Raw genomic sequence first — 22,097 nt, forward strand, 5'->3', positions numbered from 1 at the left:
GCAGGCACCTGTAGTCCCAGCTACTGGGGAGGCTGAGGCAGGAGAATCGCTTGAACCCGGGAGGCAGAAGTTGCAGTGAGCCAAGATCACACCACTGTACTCCAGCCTGCGTGATAGAGCGAGACTCCATTTCAAAATACTACTACTACTACTACTACTACTACTACTACTACTACTACTACTACTAATAATAATAATGTAAGCTCTTAGAGCCTCAGTTTATCTGTCTGTTAAGTGGGCACAATAATACCTACTTCATAGGGTTGTTTGGAGGATTAAGCACTTCTATAGGAAATGCCAAATGCATCACACATTCCCATAAGTATTGCTGTATTTCTCAGCCATCTTGTTACCAGGCACCAACCCTTCCCTCATTTTCCCTTTCTTTGTCAAATCCTATGCCAGGGTCACAGTACGTGCTTCCCAGTTTGTGATTGGTGGCTTCTTTAGAGGATTTCCTGCACCTCCCTGTTCGTGAGTGGCTCTGGTCCTTGTTATCTTAGCATTGTCTCAAAGTTGCCCAAGCTCTGTAACCAGCAAATGAAGAGGGTCCCTAATGCAGGAGACTGAGCCCTGGAGGACACAGTCACATCCCAGCTCTTCCATTCACCAGCCAAAGGACCTCAGACGAGTCCCCTAACTGTGAGCAACATTGGAGGGTTTGCTAGACACTGTGTACTTGCCATACATTGGATCAAATATTCACACCAATGCTCTCAAATCAGGATACATTAATTTAGAAGTTGACACCCCCTCAGAAAATAATAACAGAAACATCCATCTACTCTGAGGCAGATAAACATTCCCACTTTACAAATGAGGAAATGCGGATAATATAAACTTTTGCAATTCACCTGCATTGCTGATGAGTAACAAATACTGGATTCAAACGCACATCTCTTCTGCTTCAAACGCCAGGTAGCCTTCTCTATGTGCAGTGGAGGTTATAGGATTCTTGTTTCACAGGTTGTCGTAAAAATGTTGACAGGGCTTTGCAGACTTCAGAGATAAGGGGGATTGCTATTGCTGTTGTTAAAATATAAGCCCCAAGGCAGGAAGAGGTCAGGATTCACATGAGGTATAGAGAAGGGTGTAAGCAGAGAACAAAGTTAGAGGGAAGAATAAGATAGTAGCCCAGTAGGATGGGCGAATGGATGAAAAAGGGTGTCAGAGAACAGTTAACCACAGCGCGCCCTGATTTCAAAGGTCTGGCCTGTTGGGTTGTGACATTACATAGATGTGTTCTGACCCATCTCAAAAATTGGACATCGCTGAATTTAATTAAGATCAATTAGACATTCCTCCTATTGTTCAAACACACAATGCCTTATTTGTTTGAAAAGAGGGAAGTTCTGTATGACCTGAAAGCTTCCTGCTTCATCTACTGCTTTTCCTCATGAAGGATGAAATGCCATTTGAAATAATAAAAAATAAATAATTGGCCTGCAGGCTAGACTACATTTCTGTACGCATTTTCTCAAGACTTTATTAAACTATTAATACAAAAGGGGTCTGATGTCTCTGTGAGATTACTCTGTCTTCCAAATGTCCCTTGCAATCCAATCTAAACCTTAGCTGTGGCTTCAATCTGAGATGGAAAAGGCACCCCCTATCAGTAGCAGCCACCTGATGCTTAAAACTCATTTCTCCTTTCCAATATGCAACCAACAGAAGCAAGCAAGTGGTTTGGGAGGCTGGGTTGGATATTCAGAAATCTTTTTGGTGAAAGCAGGCATGATTGAAATAAAAGAACCAAAGTGGTTAAGGAAGAGGATGAAAAAGTCACAAGCACAAAAAAACATAAATATGTTTAGAAATCAAGTTGTTTTCAAGTCTTCATCTGACCCCCTCAACTAAATCCACCAAGTCTTAAAGCATGTACGTGACTTACTGTATGTGCTACAAGTTGTTGATGTTTCATAGGGCTTATGACCTAGACAATGTCCCAATAAAGGTTTTGGGTTGTTTTCCAAAAAACATTTTTTTGGTGGTTGTTCCCTGACTCTTTGTAGACATGACAGTGTTCGAGATTATTGAGCTCTAACATTCTATTTATAATTTTAATCCATATTTCTGGTGGTTCTGGTTTCATTCATTCATTCATTGTAGAGATGAGGTCTCACTCTTGTTGCCCAGGCTGTGGAGTACAGTGCAATGACGTGATCAGGGCTCACTGCAACCTCAACCTCCAGGGCTCAAGCGATCCTCCTGCCTCAGCCTCCAGAGTAGCTAGGACTACAAATGCATGCCATGCCTGGCTAATTTTTTTTAATATTTTAGAGACAGGGTCTTGCTACATTGCCCTAGTTGGTCTTGAACTCCTGGCCCCAAGTGATCCTCCTCTCTCGGCCTCCTGAGTCAGTGGGATTACAGGCATGAGTCACTGCACCCAGCCCTATTTCTGGTAGTTTTACATAGGATCCTAATTGTAAGCAGAAAATACGTAGAGATTAGTCCTTTGCTAATGTAAAATGTGCACTTGGTACATGATAGGTGTAAGGATAGCAGTAATGATAGCTGTTGTTGTTGTTGTTGTTAAAGAAACTACAGAGGCTAGGCGCAGTGGCTCACGCCTGTAATCCCAGCACTTTGGGAGGCTGAAGCAGGCGGATCACGTGAGGTGTCAGGAGTTTGAGACCAGCCTGGGCAACATGGTGAAATACCGTCTCTACTAAAAATACAAAAATTAGCCAGCGTGGTGGCAGGTGCCTGTAATCCCAGCTATTTGGGAGGCTGAGGCAGGATAATCGCTTGAACCCAGGGGGCGGAGGTTGCAGTGAGCCAAGATGCGCCATTGCACTCCAGGCTGGGTGACAAGAGCAAGACTCCATCTCAAAAAAAAAAAAAAAAAGAAAAAAAAGAAATTATAGAGAGATCTCATCCATCTTCCTCTTTGTTTAGCTGAAATGTGCAGGCGCAGAGAGGTGATGTGACTTGCCCACAATCACACTATTATTCCTGACAAAGTCATTAATAGAATCCTAAGTCATATCTAGTACTCCTGTACTATCTCAGAGTTAAACAGCCTGCTTGAGGCCACTGTGGACTAGAAAAGATGTGCTGACCGCTTCAGCGGCCTGTAGATGAGCCCCAGTACTTGGAGCTGTCTGGAAACTACATGAACTGTCAAAGACTGGAAAGTGGAGACACCCAGGGTTGCTCACCTGGATGCCTGTGTCAGATTCCATTCCTGAGTTCTTAAACACACCCTCTGTTCTCAACCTCCCTCTCCCACCCCCTCCCCACTAGAATTGGCCTTACAACCTTTTTTTCTAGAAAAGGAGACAAACCTTGAGACTTTTATATGGTCACTCTTAAAGACAGGGTGTGAGCGTCTGTGTAATTGGACTATTAAGGAAAGAAAAGCAAGCCGTAGTGAGCTGCAGAGCCCCAGAAAATGTTTTCTGTGTAGCGGTTTCTATGCCACACAGTGTGGAAGGCAATTATCTTGGAGGGGATTCCACAGCCCTGTGCCGGCTTCCCCGGTGTAAGATTTATTGTCGGCTGGATTGGGTGTTCTTTATAAGAGCATTTACTCGGCATCTAAAGCGCTGTCAAGAGTGCTACTTCCTGAATGCTTTTGAGGTTGCAACTGCTAAGCTTCATTTTCCCGTCTTGGAGATATATTTTTGAAATGGTATGCAGGGATTTGTACAGGCCTTGTGCTTGCCATTGACACTGACAGGAGTTGCACTGTTAAACCCCAGCACGCTGCTGCAGAAATTTACCCCCTAATGCCCAGAGCCCTCCTTCAGCTGGGAGTCTGGCCCACACGTGCGCGGAGGGTTCCCGTAGCAGGGGAGAGGGTCCGAGAGTGCCCTTGTTTTGTGTAAGTCCTACCAGCTAATCAGTCTCAAAGTTGACTGTTTTCTTACTGAAACAAAGGATAAGCAAGTACTCTTCTTTTGCTTTTTCTCTTCCCTTTTTTGGATCTTAGGAATGCCAGAAGAAAACTCGAACTGCGAGTCAGCCAAATATACTGTATCGTGAAACCTTAGGGACCACTGAAATGGGAACAGTGGCCCATTACTGCTAAGAAGGTGTTTTATTGAAAATGCGCCAACATGCTCTCCCCGGAGAGTGAGCAAAAGAAGGCAAGATGCCCAACAGTAATACAGGTTGTTCTCTTAGGCGAGCTAAAAGATGGAGTTTGGCACTCCCCTGCTGCGAGCGAGGAGGCAATAGAATAGACGAATGTGCATTTTTACATTAAAAGTGCCATATTTCACTAGTGGTGCCCCCCTTTCTCCCCCCATTTTGTTTAAATGTCTTAATTTATATATTCCAGTTAATAGTTCATTACATGTCCTTTCTCTGTCTGGCTTTAAAAGTTGTCTTTTGAGTAAGTTGAAGTAGTTAAAATTTCCTAATCCTGGCAGGCTTGCCAGCAGAGGGCAGGCGTAAAGAAGGTTTTGACATGAGGGTGTGTCAACCTAGGGTCAGAGGAGGGTGGTGTAGCATGGGAGGAAGATGTGTGAGCATTGTTCTGAGGGCAGGATGGGACAGGCTCCCTTTGCCTCTTTGCAGGCCTGCTGCACACCACAGATCTCTGGAAAAGCTGACTATACTAAATAAAGGTGGTCAGTTGCCTTTATCTGATATTCAGCGATTTCTACATAATTAAACGTTAAAAAAAATTAAAATGTAATTTCATTCCCCAAGAGCCATCTTTTCTTTCCCCTTCAGTGCCCCATTTCTGGTTATGCTTAAAAATCGAGGGTTTGCCTGTGGGTGGGCCAAAAATACTGTCACTCTTCGGGAGGGAAATAACAAATTACACTTGGTGGTGGTGGTGGCAGTGATTTTTTCCCCCCGATATCTGAAGGATACAGCACTTTGAGACATGCTCTACTGCCCCAAAACATGTACCTTTTCAAGAACTTTGCACACTTCAGTGTAATCTGTTCTAACCCCATGGCAGAAGCAGTCTATTAACAAATTTTACATTATGTTAAAACGGGATTATAGTTTTATCATAAATGCGAGAGGGTAATTTATTACTGTCAAATGCACAGTTAGGAAAGGATGTTGTCATTTTTCTTTTCTGTCATGATTTTGTTTACCTCTGATGCTTATGAATGCTTTTAGAGTAAGGGATTTGTTTTTAGGTTGATGTTTTCCATAGCTCATCATACTTATAAGTCACCTGAACGTTGACATGTCACACTGTGTATATACAAATTAACCAGAAGCAATGGCATTATAAAATGTTGCATTACATGAAAATGCAAACAGCAATTTGGAAGATGCATTAAGGGGAATTTAAACTCCTATGGTATAGTGAGAACTCAGTATTTTCCCTTGGCCAAACTTGCAGGCACAGAAGAAAAACAACATAATTAGCTTCATTGTCAACATACGCATAACAGTGACATAAACAATATCAATATGGAGCTATCTGCCTTAGCTCCCTGTAGATGGATGATGTATTAATTTATATTTTTAAGTAGAAGCACTGCTTAAATCAAGACAGAATAGTGGTTCCTTGGAGACAAATCCCCAGATCTCAGGAATGGGGCATTGCTGTTGCAATTTAGTAACTCTAATTGGCTGCCCCATTGGCATTCTTTGGAGAAATACTTAAAGCAGTCCTCCTTCTGGGGAGGCGCGCTTCCCTGGGTAGGCCATCAGGCATATTACTGGGCTTACATTTTGTATTTCTGTTGCTTTAGCTTTTTCTCTCCAGCAACGGAATCAGTTGGTTGAATCTCTTTAAGTTCTGTCATTTCAGAATATGTCCTGGATACTCCATTAAATTAATTGGAAAGGGGAAAGAAAATGTGTGTTGTGTTAACACAAGTGTTGTTCAGAAGAAGACAGCAAACTTGAATTAAGGTTTTGGCCTCTGATCACACAGTTGATTTTTCACCCCATGCTCGTATCCTTTCTCCAGTTATTTCCAAGCAGCTTCTGGCAAAGCAGGCCTTTCGTTGGAACTGAGGACCACGTGGGCCAGGGACCGTTGCTGTATCTGCCTCACCACAGGGCCATTCAGCAGTATATGGAATAATGTCCTGAGGAGACGCTCCTCCTGACTCTTCGTTTAATACATCTTATCTCCATTCTCAGCTCTGAATGGGCAGTAAAACCTTTCACTTTCTTCTGTGTTCAAGGCTAAGGCTCAGCAGAACCAAATATAATACACGATTTTAGTCCCAGGTGTGTTATTTGGTGGTTAGAGTTTGGTGTGGGATCATAGTAATCTGTTCTTAAGTGCACAGCCAGCTGCACAATGGACTCATTTAGCAACTGACAGGTTTCTTAATATGTGGTGTTTGAACAAGAGCTGTATCTGTTGTGGGTGTTAGGATGTGGGCATCAAAAATATTTTTAAAGTATGGTATTTAGCATTTCCTTTACTCTTCCTTAAATGTTGGCCTACCCCTCAATATCCCCTCCCCCCCCCCCACCACAGGTATTCATTTTATATTATTATGGCTTCTCTTTTTCTGTAATTATCCAGTATCTGCTTCCTCTTGGAGGCCTGTAGTATGTTTTGTTTTGTTTTGTTTTTTTTAATTTTTTAAGACAGTTTCTTGCTCTGTTGCCTAGGCTGGAGTGCCGTGGTGCGATCACAGCTTGCTGCAGCCTTGAACTTCTGGTCTCCAAGTGATCCTGCCACCTCAGTCTCCCAAGTTGTTGGGACTGTAGGCATGCACCATCACACGTGGCTAATTTTGTGTGTGTGTGTGTGTGTGTGTGTATGTGTGTGTGTGTATTTTTGGAGACAGAATCCCACTATGTTGCCCAGGGTGGTCTCAAACCTCAAAGCAGTCTTCCTGCCTTGGCCTTCCAAAGTGCTGGGATTATAAGTATGAGCCACTGCACCTGGCCATGTTTAATTCTTGGGAGAAATCACTTTGCTTTTCTAAGCCTCAGTTTCCTCCTCTGTACAATGAGGGCTGGAATTTGTGTTCAGATTATGACAACTGCATGAGACTGTTAAAACACCCACAATCCAAAATTTTTTTGTTGGCCTTTCTTATTCAGCTTTTCTAAAATGACCTGGTGCTCATAGTGATTAATAAATGGTTTTAACGAAGTCTTCTGAGTTACTATTGGTTTTAACATTTTATATTATACCCCACTTATGGAAGTTCCAGTTCTTCCTGAACCCCAAACACAGGGCAAGTACACAGGACCACAGGAGTTTAGAATTAACCAAAGTGGCCTGGGCATATGTAGTTTATCCAGGTTTATCACTGATGGGACATTTCCTTGCCCAGAAGTAGTCTCTGAGTCACCATATCATCTGTCTGTCTGGAGACAAGGCGAGATGGGCTCCAGGTGGCTTCTAAGTTAGTGTGCCAAGCCATTTCCCTCTCTCTTTTGTCACCTCCCCCTTACCCAAACCATCAGCCTTTAAATGGCACCTCCCCAAGGGGCCTTCCCAGACCCCTCCTCCTAGTGATCTCCTCCTTCTTTGTGGTCCCATGGTGCTTACAGCCACCACCGTGCAATTTAGTACTTGAGTAAGCACTGCATTGCATCACTCTCTAATTATTTTGTTTAAGGCTTGTCTCCACAGCTGGGTCATGAGCGTCTGTAATGTTTTTTGTTTGCTTGTTTATTGTTTGTTTTGATGCACCTGGAGACTATTAGCTGATAAACACTGACCTGCAAAGGAGTTAGTCCACCTTCTAAAAGCACGTATGAGTTTTATGGATGCCTCATGAAGAACTTAGTTTCTAAAATAAAAATACATTGCATATTCAAAGTACATCCCAGTTTTTGTTTATAAACATTAAAACTCAATTTTAATACTTTGGGAAAAAGAGAGTCACTTTGGCGTTTTGAAATGATTCTTTCCACTTTCTCCCTGTACATTGGTTGGAGAGCACTTCCTTTATTTTTATTTCCTGCCGTTGGGGCTCTCTGCCAGCCCCTCCGGAAACAGCACCTTTTCTCTTTAAGAGTCAGAACTCTACTGATAATCGGGGGACTTTCTGGCAGATTTAAGGCCCTTCTACCCCCCAAAAGCGCCCTTGGTTCTCTGTTGAATATTCATGAGAGGGTGGGGTCACATTTTGTGACCTGAAAAAATCCCATTAATAAATTTGGTATCTGACACAAAAACACTTTACGGTGAAGAGCGATCTGCGCTATGCCCATTTAACATCTGATCATGCGTTGATGGTCACTTCGCGCTTGTCTCTTTTACAGCCAGAGTAAAGAGGGAATTGTCTGCTCCCCGCTGACCCTGTTGAAATTCAGGCATTTGCTTGATTGGAAATATTACCAATATTCTTTCTGGTCTGTAGTAACCTGCATTTAATACACTTCACATCAAAATGTACTTTCAAGTAAAACTCCTGGGATTACTGGGTCAGATTTTGTGGCTTTTTTTTTTTTTTTTTTGAAGGCAAATAGGTATTCATTGATGTCACACTATTCCTTTTCCTCTAATATTTTGAGAAAAAGAATAAAAACGTGTGTGGTGTGGGGATTTTGTGTGTGTGTCTTTAAAAAATATACAGGCCAGGAAGTTTTTCTCCAAGTTTGAAGGTGGTAAATAGGTGATTTTTTAGAGTCGCCGAAATGGACTAGATTAACCTGACGCTTAAGTCCTGTCAGTTGAGCCAACAAAGTTTAGCATATTGTTGACTTTTTAAAAAAACACTATACTCAGCTTTCAATAGCCTGAAAGAGCAGTGACTATTTCTAATAGAGAAGGTCATCCTAAAGTGCTTATTGAGAGTAGCTTTTGTTGTTGCTATTGTTGTATAAATAAGAAAGGAATTTAAAGAATTATTTCTTAGCAAACGTGTGGCAGATGCTTTCTTCGGCAGCTGTCGTTCTAGAGGGGAAGTCGCCTGGTTCAGCGACGAGGCACGTTTGGTTGTTATTTATTTCCACCCCGCGTCGGCTTAGTTTTCCTCGGTGCGCACTGGCACACTTTGGCGAGACCGACTCTGGGAAAGAAAGGGGTGTGGGGAGGCCGAGGCTCTGTGAAACCCCCGACGTGAAGCGAAAGTTCTCCTCCCAGGGCGGTTTTCGAGGAAAGCGCTCCTCTGCGCTGCCTGGGAGACCTGCGTCCCCTCCCGAAGCCGAACAGTTGCTCGGAGCAGTCGGCTTGGCGCCGCGAGCGCCGGGTGCCCCTCTTCGGCCTCCAGGGTTTCTCGGAAAGGTTAGGACAACTCTTTGTCAGTTTCAAAGACGAAACAAACACGCCGCCCCGCCGGCAGCCCCGGCCCCGCAGAGCCCCGGCCAGAGGGAGCGGTGCGCGCCGAGCCCGGCCGACCCAGACGTCAGCCGGAGGCGGGTCACCGGGTTAACAGCTATTAAGTGGAGTTGCTCTCCAGACAAAAGCAGGGTTGCACCCGAGCGTGATTTCACCTGCCGCGCGGAGGGGGCCGGGGCGCGCGGGCGCGGGGCGCGGGCCGCGGAGCCCATTGTGTGGGGCGCGGCGCGGCGCGGCGCGGCGCGGGGTGTTTAGAGGCGGGTTGTGATTGGTGGAGCAGGGCGGGGCGGGTGGGCGCGGCGCGGCGCGTCTTGTCAGCCCGCGAGCCGGAGCGCCCCTGCGCGCGTGCAGTCCGCCTGCACGCCGAGGCCGCCGGACCCCACGCCCGGCCCGCGCGGGCGCCCCGAGCCCGGCTCCGCGCGCCTGGCGGCTACATGGAGAGTGTCAGGTTGGTCCTTCTGATTGATCTTTGCCGGTTTCGCTCTCCTTCCCCCGGCTCCGCGGCGCCCGCTTCCTGGGGGCCTCGCTGGGGAAGGCAGGAGAGCCCGAGGGTTCTGAAGTTGAGTCTTTTAAAAAATCATCCTCATCCTCGCTGTTTACCAACTTGGGTAGGAGTTGCGCTCTGGAAGTGGAGGCGGGGAGGGAGTGGAGGGGCAAGAAAAAGGAGCTGCAGGCCTGTGGGTCCTGGAGAGAGATACCAGATACCCCCCCCCCCCCACCCCCCTTGCTCTCTGGCTCACACTCTCGCTCTCTTTTTTTAAATGTTCATGGGTGGGGTGTAGTTGAGAGTTGGAGGAAGTCCTGCTTGTGTGTTTCTCTCTCTCTCTTTTTCGTTTGCGATTCATTTTCTGCCGGTCTGGCCTTCACGCAGCCACTTTGGTGAAGCCCTCGCCATCACTCCGTTCGGGGGACGTATCTGGGGTGTGATTTCTGTCACTTTCAGAGCGTGTGAAATATACAAGGAGCCTTCCATCTCAGTGTAACCCATGTGGATGTTTCTTTGCTTCTGATAGTTTGTTTCTATATCTGTCTAGGCTATTTTCAGCTTAGCTGTTCAAATTCGAGGAGTTCACACACAGTAAAGGGGGAGAGAGAGGCACAGAGCCCCACACCGGAGCAGGCGAGCGAGCGAATGGAACACTCTGGCAGGTTGGGGATTCTAAGCCTCTGTTGCATTACTTGGCTGGTTAATTAAGTAGTGAGCGGGATTTGGGTTTGGACGTGCAGCAGACTGAGGAATTGCCACGGGGTACTCCCAGCTGAACCGGCTCTGAATGTAGCTAACTCAACTGTCAGAACTGCATGAAAGACGGTCAGTGGAAACGGGACTTTTCTTCCCCCTCCTCCCCAAGTATGGTGATGGGAAGGAGAGGACCTTTAGGAAGTGGGTGGTAAAGTTTTAGAGCAAAGTACATATAGACTCTTCCTCTTTGGGATTAACTCCTTCAAGTCCTGACAGTTACAAGTAAAATATCCAGTAATTTTATATTTTTGTCCAAACAAACCAAATGTTCTAATCAAACCAATTTAAAAATGCAAATCACCTCATTTCCATAGATTCCAGCATTCTAAAAGTGACACATTTGGGGGAAAAATTAAGCCTGATAACAGGAAATGTGAATCATACTATCAATGACTAATCTGCTTAAGAAAAAAAATAAGTTACATTTATTTTATCATTAGGAAGTCAGTGTTAAGCCAGATTTTTAAAAGTTTAAAGCAAGTGGCATTTTTATTTTAAAAGCGGCCCTGTTTTGCTGTTTTTGTTTGTTTTTATATAATGAGTTTTCCAAGAGGAATGTATATATGCAATCAGAGGTGGTTTATGTGGTAAAGAGCGCAAGCTAGCATGTCACTGCCAAAGAGCTGGAACATGATCACATTAAGATTCTAGTTTAGGATTTGATGTGTGTGTTGCTGTTACTGTTGTTTAAAAGAATACAAAGCTTCCTTGGTTATTAAGATTGACCACTAAGTAAATCAATTGAAGACAGAAGCACGTTGTCCTAATTGATGCTCTTTGCATAAATTGAGAAAAGGTCTATATCTATTTTATGTGATTCTTTGTAGCTGCCTGACACATTTCAGTGAAAAGTGTGTAAAAATGAAACCAAAATACAGACTGCCTACCCAGAGACACTGGCTGACTTACTGTAGAATGTGATAGAGCTGAACTGAAAACGCATTCGGCTGACACTTGATAATCAAAGTTGATTTATTGTTCATTAGTACTGCATTAGCCCTTTCAGGCAAGACAGTTATTTGTGTAGTTGCCTGTCAAGAGTGAGACTGCAAGCACCTGTCATTTCTAAGGCATGAGATAAGCAACCAAATATTAAGAAGATGCAAATAAAAATACATTTGACTAGGTAAAGGGGCACATAGTAATACATTTTTTTTCTTTAAAAAAATAGTATGGGTCAATACCAGCCTATAAGAAAGAAATCTATTGAGGATTATTTTTTAACCCTAAGAACGACTTATAGAAGGAAAGTAATGGGCTTTATATTCACCCGTTTGCCTTAAGAACTTTGTTTCCTGCTCAAATGTGCAGCTTGTCTGACAAAAAGTTGGTTAGTTAAGGAAATGAGAGGCATAACATGTCAATTATCTAATCCGAGTAATTTAGGTAAGGTAGGCTTTCTGTTTGTGTTGTTGTTAATAAACATTTTATTAAATGAAACTTGTAAGCATGGGTTGATTACATGAAAATGTGATGGCATCATGGCTAAGCTATGATAATGTCAGCTAATAATGTCAAGTGCATTTTCTGCAACATGTATCACTCTCGATTTTTTTCTTCTTTCCCTGGAAGGGAATGATCTCATGACATGTAATAGAAAACAACCTAAGTGTCAAAAGAAAACAAAATTAGCGAACTTTTGTCTGCAGCCATAGAAACGCAGATTAACTCATATTTTTCCAGGGATGGAATGGAAACATTCTGCATGAGGATATATAGTGTATTGTCTTCTCTGAATTTTCATTTGACAGGGATTTTAGAGGCTGTGATCTTAATTAAATCTCAACTAGCTGAAATAATGCATCTAAAGGCATGCAGTGTTGCGTAACCTTGCTCAGTTGGTAAACCATAAATCATCAGAAAGCTTATGATAGGAATGGTTGAATTTTTTTTTTGTTGTTTGTAGTTAAATGTACCTTAAAAAACAAAACCCTCACCGTCACTGCCTTGCATTTACACGTTGTCAGGACCTGTCACTTGAAAGATAAACTATTTTATGACACTGACCAGTTCTACAACTTTTCAGCCAACCTCCACACAATTGGAAGATATGGTGAAATTAAAATCTAGATTAATTAAAAACAATGAAAGTTCAGGTTTGTCTTGGTTAATGTAGCAGAAACGTTGTTTGAGTTAATATGTTTCTGAGACAATCAGGAGAGAATGTTGTGACTAGCTTCTCAGTCTGTACTAACATTTGAGTAAAATTTGAATTGGCAAAAAGGAAGGTTGGAGGAATTTATTTTATTATGTGGTTTAGTTGTAGATGAACATCACTAAAGAGAACCTGAAAACCATGTTCTTGGTAACTGGGCAAATATAGTGGTCAGTTAGATTCTACTTCAGGTAGTTCATCATTCCTTGATTTACAAACAAGGGATAATGTAGCAACAGTTGATCGAGAAGGTTAGAATAAATAAATACATAAATTGTGTCTGTGTGTTACATTTTAAAATATGCATTCAATGACAAGGAATTATTAAACAGTTTTATTAACTGTCAAGGTATAATTATAATGCTTGCAAATATTAGGTTATTTACTTTTAGTGCCTCAAATAGATAGTTTTAACTGCTGCAGTTTTTGATTTATATATATGCTTGAGTAGAAGGAACTACCTACATAAAAAAGTTGAGAATGCTGTCTTGTGATAGCTTGATTTCATGTATCTTTGCACGTAACAGTTCATGTAAGACTAGAAGTTACATTGCTGATGAGCTGTAGCTCTCTTGGGGCAAAAGGGTAGCTTTATGTATATCTGTATGGCTAGATTTGGGGATAGTCTTAACACTGTAAGCTAAATTTGTTGTTTGGTAAAAGGTTTGTTTTCTTGGAAGCAGCATATTTCTGGACTCTTGTTTTAGTCCTTTCAGAGCGTGCAATACTTCCCTCCCACCCCCACCAAGTGACATTTTGCATTCAGCCTTATTTTCTTTCATTTAAAAAAGAAAACTCAGGTATCTCTTAGCTAAACAAGCCTTTGCAGATTGTGGGGACTTGAATTATCTGAGAAGAGCTAATCTGGGCCTCTACTTTTGGATTGTAGGAATGCTCTTCATTGAGTCCCTCTTCCAACCTGTGAGTTGTTTGAGGAGAAATTAATTTCGAATGAGAAAAATGAATACTGAACACATACATTGTGCCTCATTTTCAAATCCGGTTAAAAGCAACTAATCAATGAAGATGCAGGCTAAATGTTATGGTGAGCTTTTTAGAATACCTTGGTATCATGTTTTAATTTCTAAGCTTTATCTTGCCCTTAAATCTGAAACATCATTGTTCAAATAACTGAGAACAAGGTAAATCAACAACATCAAAAAGGTCGGCTTCTGTGATTTCTCAAGGGCTTGTTATTTTGTACTTCCCAATTCTATTTGATGTCTTGACAAAACAAGATGACACAGGGGAGAATACATTAAATTTTGATTTTTTTCATCTAACCTGTTACAGTTGTGGCAGCTTAATTTCTTTTACTTTTTCCTGAAGATGGCTTTTTGTACAATTACTCTAATTGTCACACCACTTCATGAGGCGGGTCTGCACGGGTTTCCCATTTGCCTTGATTTTACTAGGCATTTTTGAACATATTTTGACCTTTAACTTATGGGAAGCTTTTGGCTGGGCTTTGTCTTCATTAGAAATAAATCAGTGAATGGTGAGATTGTCAAAGAAGCAACTGATGTTTTCTCATTAGAATCTCATTTGCACCCTTTAGCTTAACTGTGATGTATAAGGTGAAGGTGTTGGAAATAGACGTGAGAAACTACAATTTGAGAAACTTGAGTTGTAATTCTTTTTAAAGAGTGATTGCACCCTAAGTAAGGCCTTATAAAACTTTGGTAATGGTCTAATTTTGGCCTACCTGTATGTTGAAATTCAATTATAGTCCCTTTTCCCTTTCAGTAGTATGGGAAAAAAAATACATATTTGCAGTTAAGCTCCCTATGAAATTTTCTATGCTGATTAAATCATGAGAAAGCAGAGCTACAAATTTAATTCTTAGTGTTAGAAAAATCTTCTTTAGACAGAAGATAGACATTATATTTTTCTTCATTTAACAGTAACTGTTGATCTAAAACTGTACCCACAAGTTATCTTTTATTTATTTTAATCATGTATGTGTCTCAGGATGGAAACAGTTGCTGTCTCTTTCATTATTTTTGAGTAATACTTCAATTTAAGAGAACTTATTTAGCCAAGGCCTCTTCCTTTTCCCTTTAAGAACTAGAGATCTGTGGATAGAATCTTTTCTGGGGTACCTTCTTGAAATAGTTCTCCCCTCCTCCCATTTGCAGCACTTAAAAATGATTTTTGTTGTTGTTGTTAATATAAAATGCCATAGCATGTTTAATTCACATGCACTAAATTGTTTTCCATCCCAGCTACAGGAGAAAGTGGTTGAAGTAGGAAAGAGAAGGCATTTTCTTGATTTGAATAATAATAATAGTTGCTAGGTTGAAAGAATCAGTGCTTATTGAGTGATTATTTTCATGTGTAGCTTCCATTGTTTCCTGTATTTAACAATTGCTAATGGGAGAAGCGATTTAATTTATGTAAACTTTACATTTTTATGCAAATGAAGCTGATATTTATTAGAGCTAAAACAATTATACTGGCACTTAGTGGAGTAACCTTGTGTGCCTGGGAAATGTTAGAGGAGAGCAGTTGATGTTCCACTAATACCTCTGCTGTAAACAAATATGCATTTATGCCACTTTTTAGAATTTAAAGACAAAAAGAAGAGCTCGGAGAGCATTGCTGGAGATTGCTTATTAGGGTTGATAACCTGAAATAACTCCTGATTGGCAGGCAAGCCTTGGCCTTACAATTTTTTTGTGAAAGAAAGATAGCCTTTCTTGATAGAATGTAATAAACAAAATGATAAAAAATGAAATGCTAATTGCATTTTAAAGAGGTCTTCTGAAAAAAATTTTTAGTAGTTGGTTGTATTGTTACTGAGAGAACTGTTATGCTAATGACTGACTACCTAAATGATTTTGCATTAATATAATAACCATTACCTGCCTTAGTGCTTTGTACAGTATTGTGGCAAAATAGCTAAGCCTAAAGGAGTTATACAAAAAGCAGAATTCCATAATGAAACAGAATTATACTTTCCACATAAATAGCATGCCTTTTTTTTATTTTTTAAAGACTGAAATATTATGTCAGAAGTGTGTTTTCTTTCCTGTGTGATAGTTACTTGCATGGTACCTGGTTGGTTCATTTTGTTTTGTTTTTTTAATACCATGGAGAAATAGAAGCTTTCTAACTTTTCTGTTTGCCAATACATCTGTTATATCCATTGGCTTGTTAATTATGAAAACTTGTTTTCCCCAGGGGGCCAGAGGTGATGCTGTTTAATTTTCTTCTATACAGGCTAGCTTGTATATGGTCATAAAAAAAACTTGGCATAGTTTATTATTATTTTTTTTTCTCTCTCTCTCTCTTTTAATGGAGCTATTTTCTCTGTTTGGTTTTGTTGTGACATTCTGGAGCCTTCTAATTTAATTTGTTTTGCTCCTGTTATTTGATTAACCAGGTGACACTGTCAAACCTGGTCAGTTATCACCCAAATACAGCCTGAAGGCTAGAACGGAAGTGAATTTCCTGGGACATACATGTGGTGAATGATCAGAGGGTAAAAAGAGTTTCTAAATTATTAACCAAATTAATAAAAATGAAACAGTGTTTAACATTTTTTATCTTCTCTTTTTATTATTTGTATACACAGTAATTATGAGATGATACCCGATGTGCAAAATTTATGTGTGTGTGTACTAGGTAGTATTTACTTATAGTTGACTGGAGTGTAAACTAAAGAGAGAAGAAAATGATAACATGTTATTGTCAGTATTTATATTGTGTCTTCTCCCCTCCCACCCAATTCCTTCAATTGTCTCCTAGATTAGAAATAAGTATTGTTTCTCTGAGTGTTTTTATTTGTTTGTTTGCTTTTTAGATTTTTCTCTTCCCATCATCTACCTTTCCCCATTGGGCGTTAAAGGAAATAATATGGCATATTATTTTAATAGTCTTTCAGCATTCAGATGATAGAGAGTCATTTTGAAGAAAAAACCGTATCAGGCAGAATTTACACAGCAGTGTGTATGGGCTTTTAGCAGCAGTTGTTAGTGCTAACACCGTTTTCCCAGTTGCTGGTATTAAGGTAGCAGCAGGCCCATACTAGCAGAGCTGTGATGGCCCAAGCACAGCTGTATTTCTGCCATTCCCGCAGGTTTGTGTGCACCTGGGATCGGCCACACCCAGTTGGTATCAGTCAACAGTGTATCATGCCGTGTGTTTTTTTAATTCATGATTTCCTCTTGAAACTCCACTGAGGAGTGTTAACTGTGTGCGTTTTTTTAAATTCAGTTTTGTATGCTAGCGTTCTTTAAATGTCTGCCAGAAGTTTAATTTGAATTTCTGATCCCTGAAGGCAGCTAGACAGAATCATTCTAGTTCTTCATAAATTGCCTTCTATGATTCATTGTTAACTCATAAAACATACTCATTTCTATATACTCAAACAGTTAAGGTAGTTACAGTATCGGAAATTTTTTTTTTGCCTTATATTTAAATCGTCTTTTGAGAAAGAAATCAAGAATTAGCTGGAACTCCCAGTTAAGGCATGAGCCCTGTAGCACAGAAAACATGAGAAATGAATTTTGTTATCTCAAGGAGGTTAAGGTAGAAGGCATGAAATCTGGAAAAAAAAAAAAAAAAAGTTTCGTTTTTACTGAATACTCTTAAAGAGGGGCCCATAAATATTAGAGTGCTGTAGTTAAAAACTCACATGACTGTTTTAAATACTATTGATTTAAACCACTGGCTAGATTTTATGAATCAAAGTGTAATTTCGAAGCTTTGGCCATATTTCTCAATGCTAAAGCACTCTCTCTTGTGTGCCTTTAGCCGCTTTCCAGACATTCAACACAGGATTAAATGATAGTAGTTACAGTGATCAATAGGTTAAGACTGCTACAATCACTCTTGCCGCTAATGACCTCAGTAGTAATGGGCAATAAAGTGTGGGCTGTAATAGCCTCTCGCTGGTACTGCATGCCCTTTGATTCCTAGTATTAGTAGGGACTAGCTACATGAAAAAGTTGGATGTTGGGAATTAAGGGAGTGGATATATAGGCTATAATTCTTAACTATTTAAAGCCTTAAAAACTGTGCTCAGATTTTTTTTTTTTATTTCTTTTCTACCCCACCATAGTTTCTGGTCTATATGAATATGTTTGTTAAAGCTTTCCATAACCTCTTTTCATGATATGTTAGAACAGAAACGTTGGGGAAATCTTGGTTTTATAACATTTGTAAATGAAGCTGGAGCCCACTTTGGAGGCCCAGAGCTAACTGGCATGAAAACGTGGTTTCAGATAGTAAAAGCGAAGTTAAGGCCATCAGGATATAATAGCCCACTTCTGATTATTCAGAGACTGATCAGCCAGTTTGGGGGATTACTCAGGCCTCTTGTTTCCTTCCCTCCTTTGGCAGTGCCTGCTGCTGTAAAGCGTATTATTACTCATCAGCACCTCCATCAAAATGTCCAAAAGGAAAAAGAAGGGGAGACTCAAGTTCATTATCCTGTTCCGCAACTGCAAAAAAAGGAATAAATGATTATGGGAAAAGGAGATTTAAACCACTGGTTTGATGTCAGCCTTTAAAAATTGTCTGTACAGGTATATGTCAGTCCTTTCCATGATTCCCCCTTTTATTATTGACAGTTAAGGGACAATGTTGTTTCTCCTTTAAGAAGATGCTTCTAGTTTTACCTGAGTTAAGGGGAAAAAGTATTTTAGGAGACATATGTAACTTTTAAAATCAGTTTTATCGAGGGATGATTTACGTGCGCTCAGATATACTGATTTTCAGTGTCTAGTTGGAAGAGTTTTGACGATTGTATACACGTGTGTGAGCACCACCTCAGTCGAGATATGGACATTTCCATCGCCCCCAAAAGTTCACCTGTGCCCCTTTCTAGTATAAGGTTTCTATAGCTCTTTTAAAAACGATGACCAGGAGGTTATTTCTATCATGATTTCTGCTCTAACTCTGTTAAGTTCATGTTCATCACCAGTTTAGATTTTATACCACCCTATTCCTGTCTGTTTTCCTGTTCATCACCATCAGAAATTTGGCTCAAGAATATTTATATTGTACATCATCCAAGAAACGCAGAGGAAAAAAGAAACCTTAAACATGGTTCTTTTGTTTGCTTAATCAAACCTCCCCATATGATGATGCAACTCTCAAGGAAAAGTAAACTTCTATTGTGATATGCTGGCTTTAGCAGCTCAAAGGATACCGATTGGCACCCAATAGATACTTAAAAATCCGAAAAGTTTCTTCTGTATGAAGACAAAGTAGACTAACTGGAATTAATTTGTAGATGGTTAGATGTTTTGATAATGTCTTCCTGGTGTTTGCCCTAAACTGAATGCAAGTTCACTGTTCCAATCACTGGTGATATTTCGTGCTACAAATTATCTTTTTAAAAGGATAATTTATCCATTCATATACATCTGTCCCATTTTGCATATGAAAATATTCAGACATGCCCATCTGTTTTAAATTACAGTGTATCTACATCTACACTTTTAAAAGGCCACTGGAATAGGAAGAATTCATGGATGACCTTCCAGAGCTGGGTTAATGAAATTTTTCGAATGTTCTAACTAGTGTTTTCCAAACACACGACACTGGCACATCAACATCCCCATACATGAAACATGCCCACAACAACAGTGGAGAACGTTCACTGTACGTGAATCTGACCTTCAGGAACCATTTTTAGTTCATCAAAATTAGTGATGCTGAGAGATCGGGACATCAGTGCATAATGACTGTGAAATTAGGAATGAGAGCTCGCTATGCAAATGACAGGACAAATCATGTGAAAAAGTCAGGATAAACTGCATATTAAGACATTATGTTACATAAAATTAATACCGCATTTCTGCCTTTTGCTTACTGCTCCCCTGAAAGATTTTTTAATTCTTTTATCTTCTGATCAGCTATTGTCTGCCGGATTTTTTTTTTTTTAAGTGGCACACAGGCAAAGTGCAAAACATGTTATTACCTTTTATTGTAATACATGAGATGACAGCAGATCCTTTTTAACAAAGTATATCCTTTACTGCTTCTAGCTTCTTGCTGTCACATGTTTGATTAGAAACCAAAGAAAAGTAAGATGCTTAAATATTACGGTTAGAAGACATACAGGTTTTGTCTTTTCCTTCATTGTTTTTTCTTTCCTTATCTTTTTATTTGGGGGGTGATTTTTCATGAAATAGTCTTCTTGCATTACGGGGACTGACAAAATGGGTCTCATGTAGTCTGCAAATTAAACACAAGTGCAGTGATTATTTTGAATAGCTAAATTACATTCTAGAAAGCTTGCAGAATTCATAGCATTGTCATTAGGTATCCGCTTGAATACAATTTGTGTAACCTTGGCCAAGACAGCCTGTCATTTTAATGTCAGTGTTTTATCTGAACAAGACATCATCCTTTCAGATACAGTGTGCAGGTTCCTTGCAAAGATGCCCATGCAGAAACGTGTTAACAGTTGCAAATGTGAAATGCTATCAAGTTCATCACTGTAGCTGTTTGTCACTGAAGTGTCATGGAAAGCGGGTTTTAATGGTATTGCACATAATATGAAAGAATTGAGACATCTGTATGCTGGGTGAATAAGGAAGAGTAAAAGGCATATGCGAAGGGTCTGTGTTTAAGTTCGGAAGGTGTGTCCAAGGTTCCCTTCCCCGCAAGTCTAAGCATTCATTGGTTGTTCTTAAAATCACTGTCCACAGAGCAAGTGGGTCATATGGGCTCCAACTGCAAAGGTGTTGGTTACCATTTGTCTTCTCTCAAACAAAATTCAAGTTTGGGTTAACTTCCCACAGATGGTTTTGACCAAAAACTCACTCTCAATAAGCAATTGAGAACTGCCATATCCTAACTCCAGTTAGCGTTTATTAAGTTTGTCCTTTTTGTGTGCTTGCAAGGCTGCCTGGAACCCCCATCAGTACTGCAAGGTTTTATTTTTCTTTCTTTAAAATAAACTCCATGATAGATTAAATAAGATCTGTTGCTGCATCCCCTCTGGATAGATACATGTTGCATGGGAAATTGGTCAACTCTTTAAGCAGGCTGATGGCAGTCAGCTGCTGAATCTGGGAGGCTGCGTGCTTCTGATTTCCTGGCTTCCTATTTATCCTTCATTAACGTTCTAGGTTCCCGTGTCAGTGGCTATGATGACACCTCAAGTTATCACTCCCCAGCAAATGCAGCAGATCCTCCAGCAACAAGTGCTGAGCCCTCAGCAGCTCCAGGTTCTCCTCCAGCAGCAGCAGGCCCTCATGCTTCAACAGGTAATTGTCCTTCCTCCACCTCCAGCCTGTCTCCCCCAGAACCCAGGGGCCCCCATCACTCCATTCGCAATCTCCCCTCCGCCAGAGCAGCTCCTTTGCCCAGTGAAGAGTAAAGCAGCATGGGTGGGGCAGGACACAGACCAGTCCCTGAATAATCAATGTGCTTTTGCATGCCCAAAAGAGAGGAGCCCTGCCACGGCGACTAGTGTTTGGGCCTGGAGAGTACCCGATGGACTGAGATCAGGGCTGTAATTGGACTTGGTAGCAGTAAGATCTTTTAGGCTTACATTGCTTTACACTCTTTTATTTGGTAAGCCCAGAGGCTCCTAAATGGTGTGAATCAAAGCAAAATGAGGAGCACGTTGGGAGTGGGTTTAAATATGACAGCTCTTGAAGTCCCCATTTCAACTCAGAAGCTTACAGATTTTTTTTCCTTAAACATAAAGAAGCATTCTAGAGTTTGCTAATTTTAAGGTCCAGAGTTGATTTTACTTCTGCCACATACGATGTTGCTGAAATGAACTTCTGGTTGTCATTGCACTATGGGGACCTAATAGTCAGACTTAACAGCCACCTGAACCAAATAGATGAGATTCAGAACTACAGCGTTGGGAGTCACTGGCCTGGGGTGGTGGGGACAGGATGCAGTGGAAGCTCCCAGGCTGTCCGTGCACACACTGAATAACACTGCATAGTGCCCAGCCCTGTCATTTAGAAAGCATGCAGAAGAGATTCACCAGACTCTCTCAGCAAGGGCATTTCAGCTTTGTTGTACAATCAAAGGTCATTCTTTGCCTTATTTTAATTAGTTTGTGTAGAAAATGGTATGTTTTTCATCAGTTCATTTTGGAGATTACTTTTCAAACAATAATGCCAAGAATAGTCAGTGTGCGCTGAATTTATTGTCGAGTTTCAAACTAAAGGTCAGGCCATTACAGATAAAAGGATGCTATTTTTCAAATCACAGTTTGTGTATGGCACCAAAAGGGACAGTGGATTGGCGCTACCCTCTGTTACTTACCGTCCTCTCTTTCCTTTGTAGCAGCAGCTTCAAGAGTTTTATAAAAAACAACAGGAACAGTTGCAGCTTCAACTTTTGCAACAACAACATGCTGGAAAACAGCCTAAAGAGGTACCGACAATACATATTTTACTTTCAAACCACAGATCCCAGAGGACTATCTAGTGGCTATTAAACTGTCATTCATCTTTTAAATGATTGCACAACTGAGCTGACTCTATCGGTTCTCAGCTTTCAGACTGAGAATTATTGTCCTGTTTTCACTCAGATTT

General features: G+C 40.8%; 1 protein-coding gene across 43 annotated transcripts in view; it reads left to right on the forward strand.

The window, feature by feature from the left end:
* FOXP1 (forkhead box P1) overlaps positions 1-22,097 on the forward strand; it is a 628,059-nt gene that overhangs the window by 510,416 nt on the left and 95,546 nt on the right. For 18 of the 43 annotated variants that reach the window (XM_063721982.1, XM_063721987.1, XM_054550588.2 and 15 more), the window contains 2 exons: positions 20,667-20,804; positions 21,847-21,936. In XM_063721982.1, coding sequence (XP_063578052.1) covers positions 20,667-20,804; positions 21,847-21,936 — 228 coding nt within the window. Of the gene's footprint in view, positions 1-8,860; positions 9,128-9,468; positions 9,630-9,948; positions 10,331-10,358; positions 13,625-20,666; positions 20,805-21,846; positions 21,937-22,097 lie in introns of those variants that run through there. The other 25 variants (XM_054550593.2, XM_063721993.1, XM_063721988.1 and 22 more) reach the window with 13 other exon arrangements.

Source organism: Pongo abelii, chromosome 2 (assembly GCF_028885655.2).
Source record: "Pongo abelii isolate AG06213 chromosome 2, NHGRI_mPonAbe1-v2.0_pri, whole genome shotgun sequence".
Lineage (NCBI taxonomy): Eukaryota > Metazoa > Chordata > Mammalia > Primates > Hominidae > Pongo > Pongo abelii.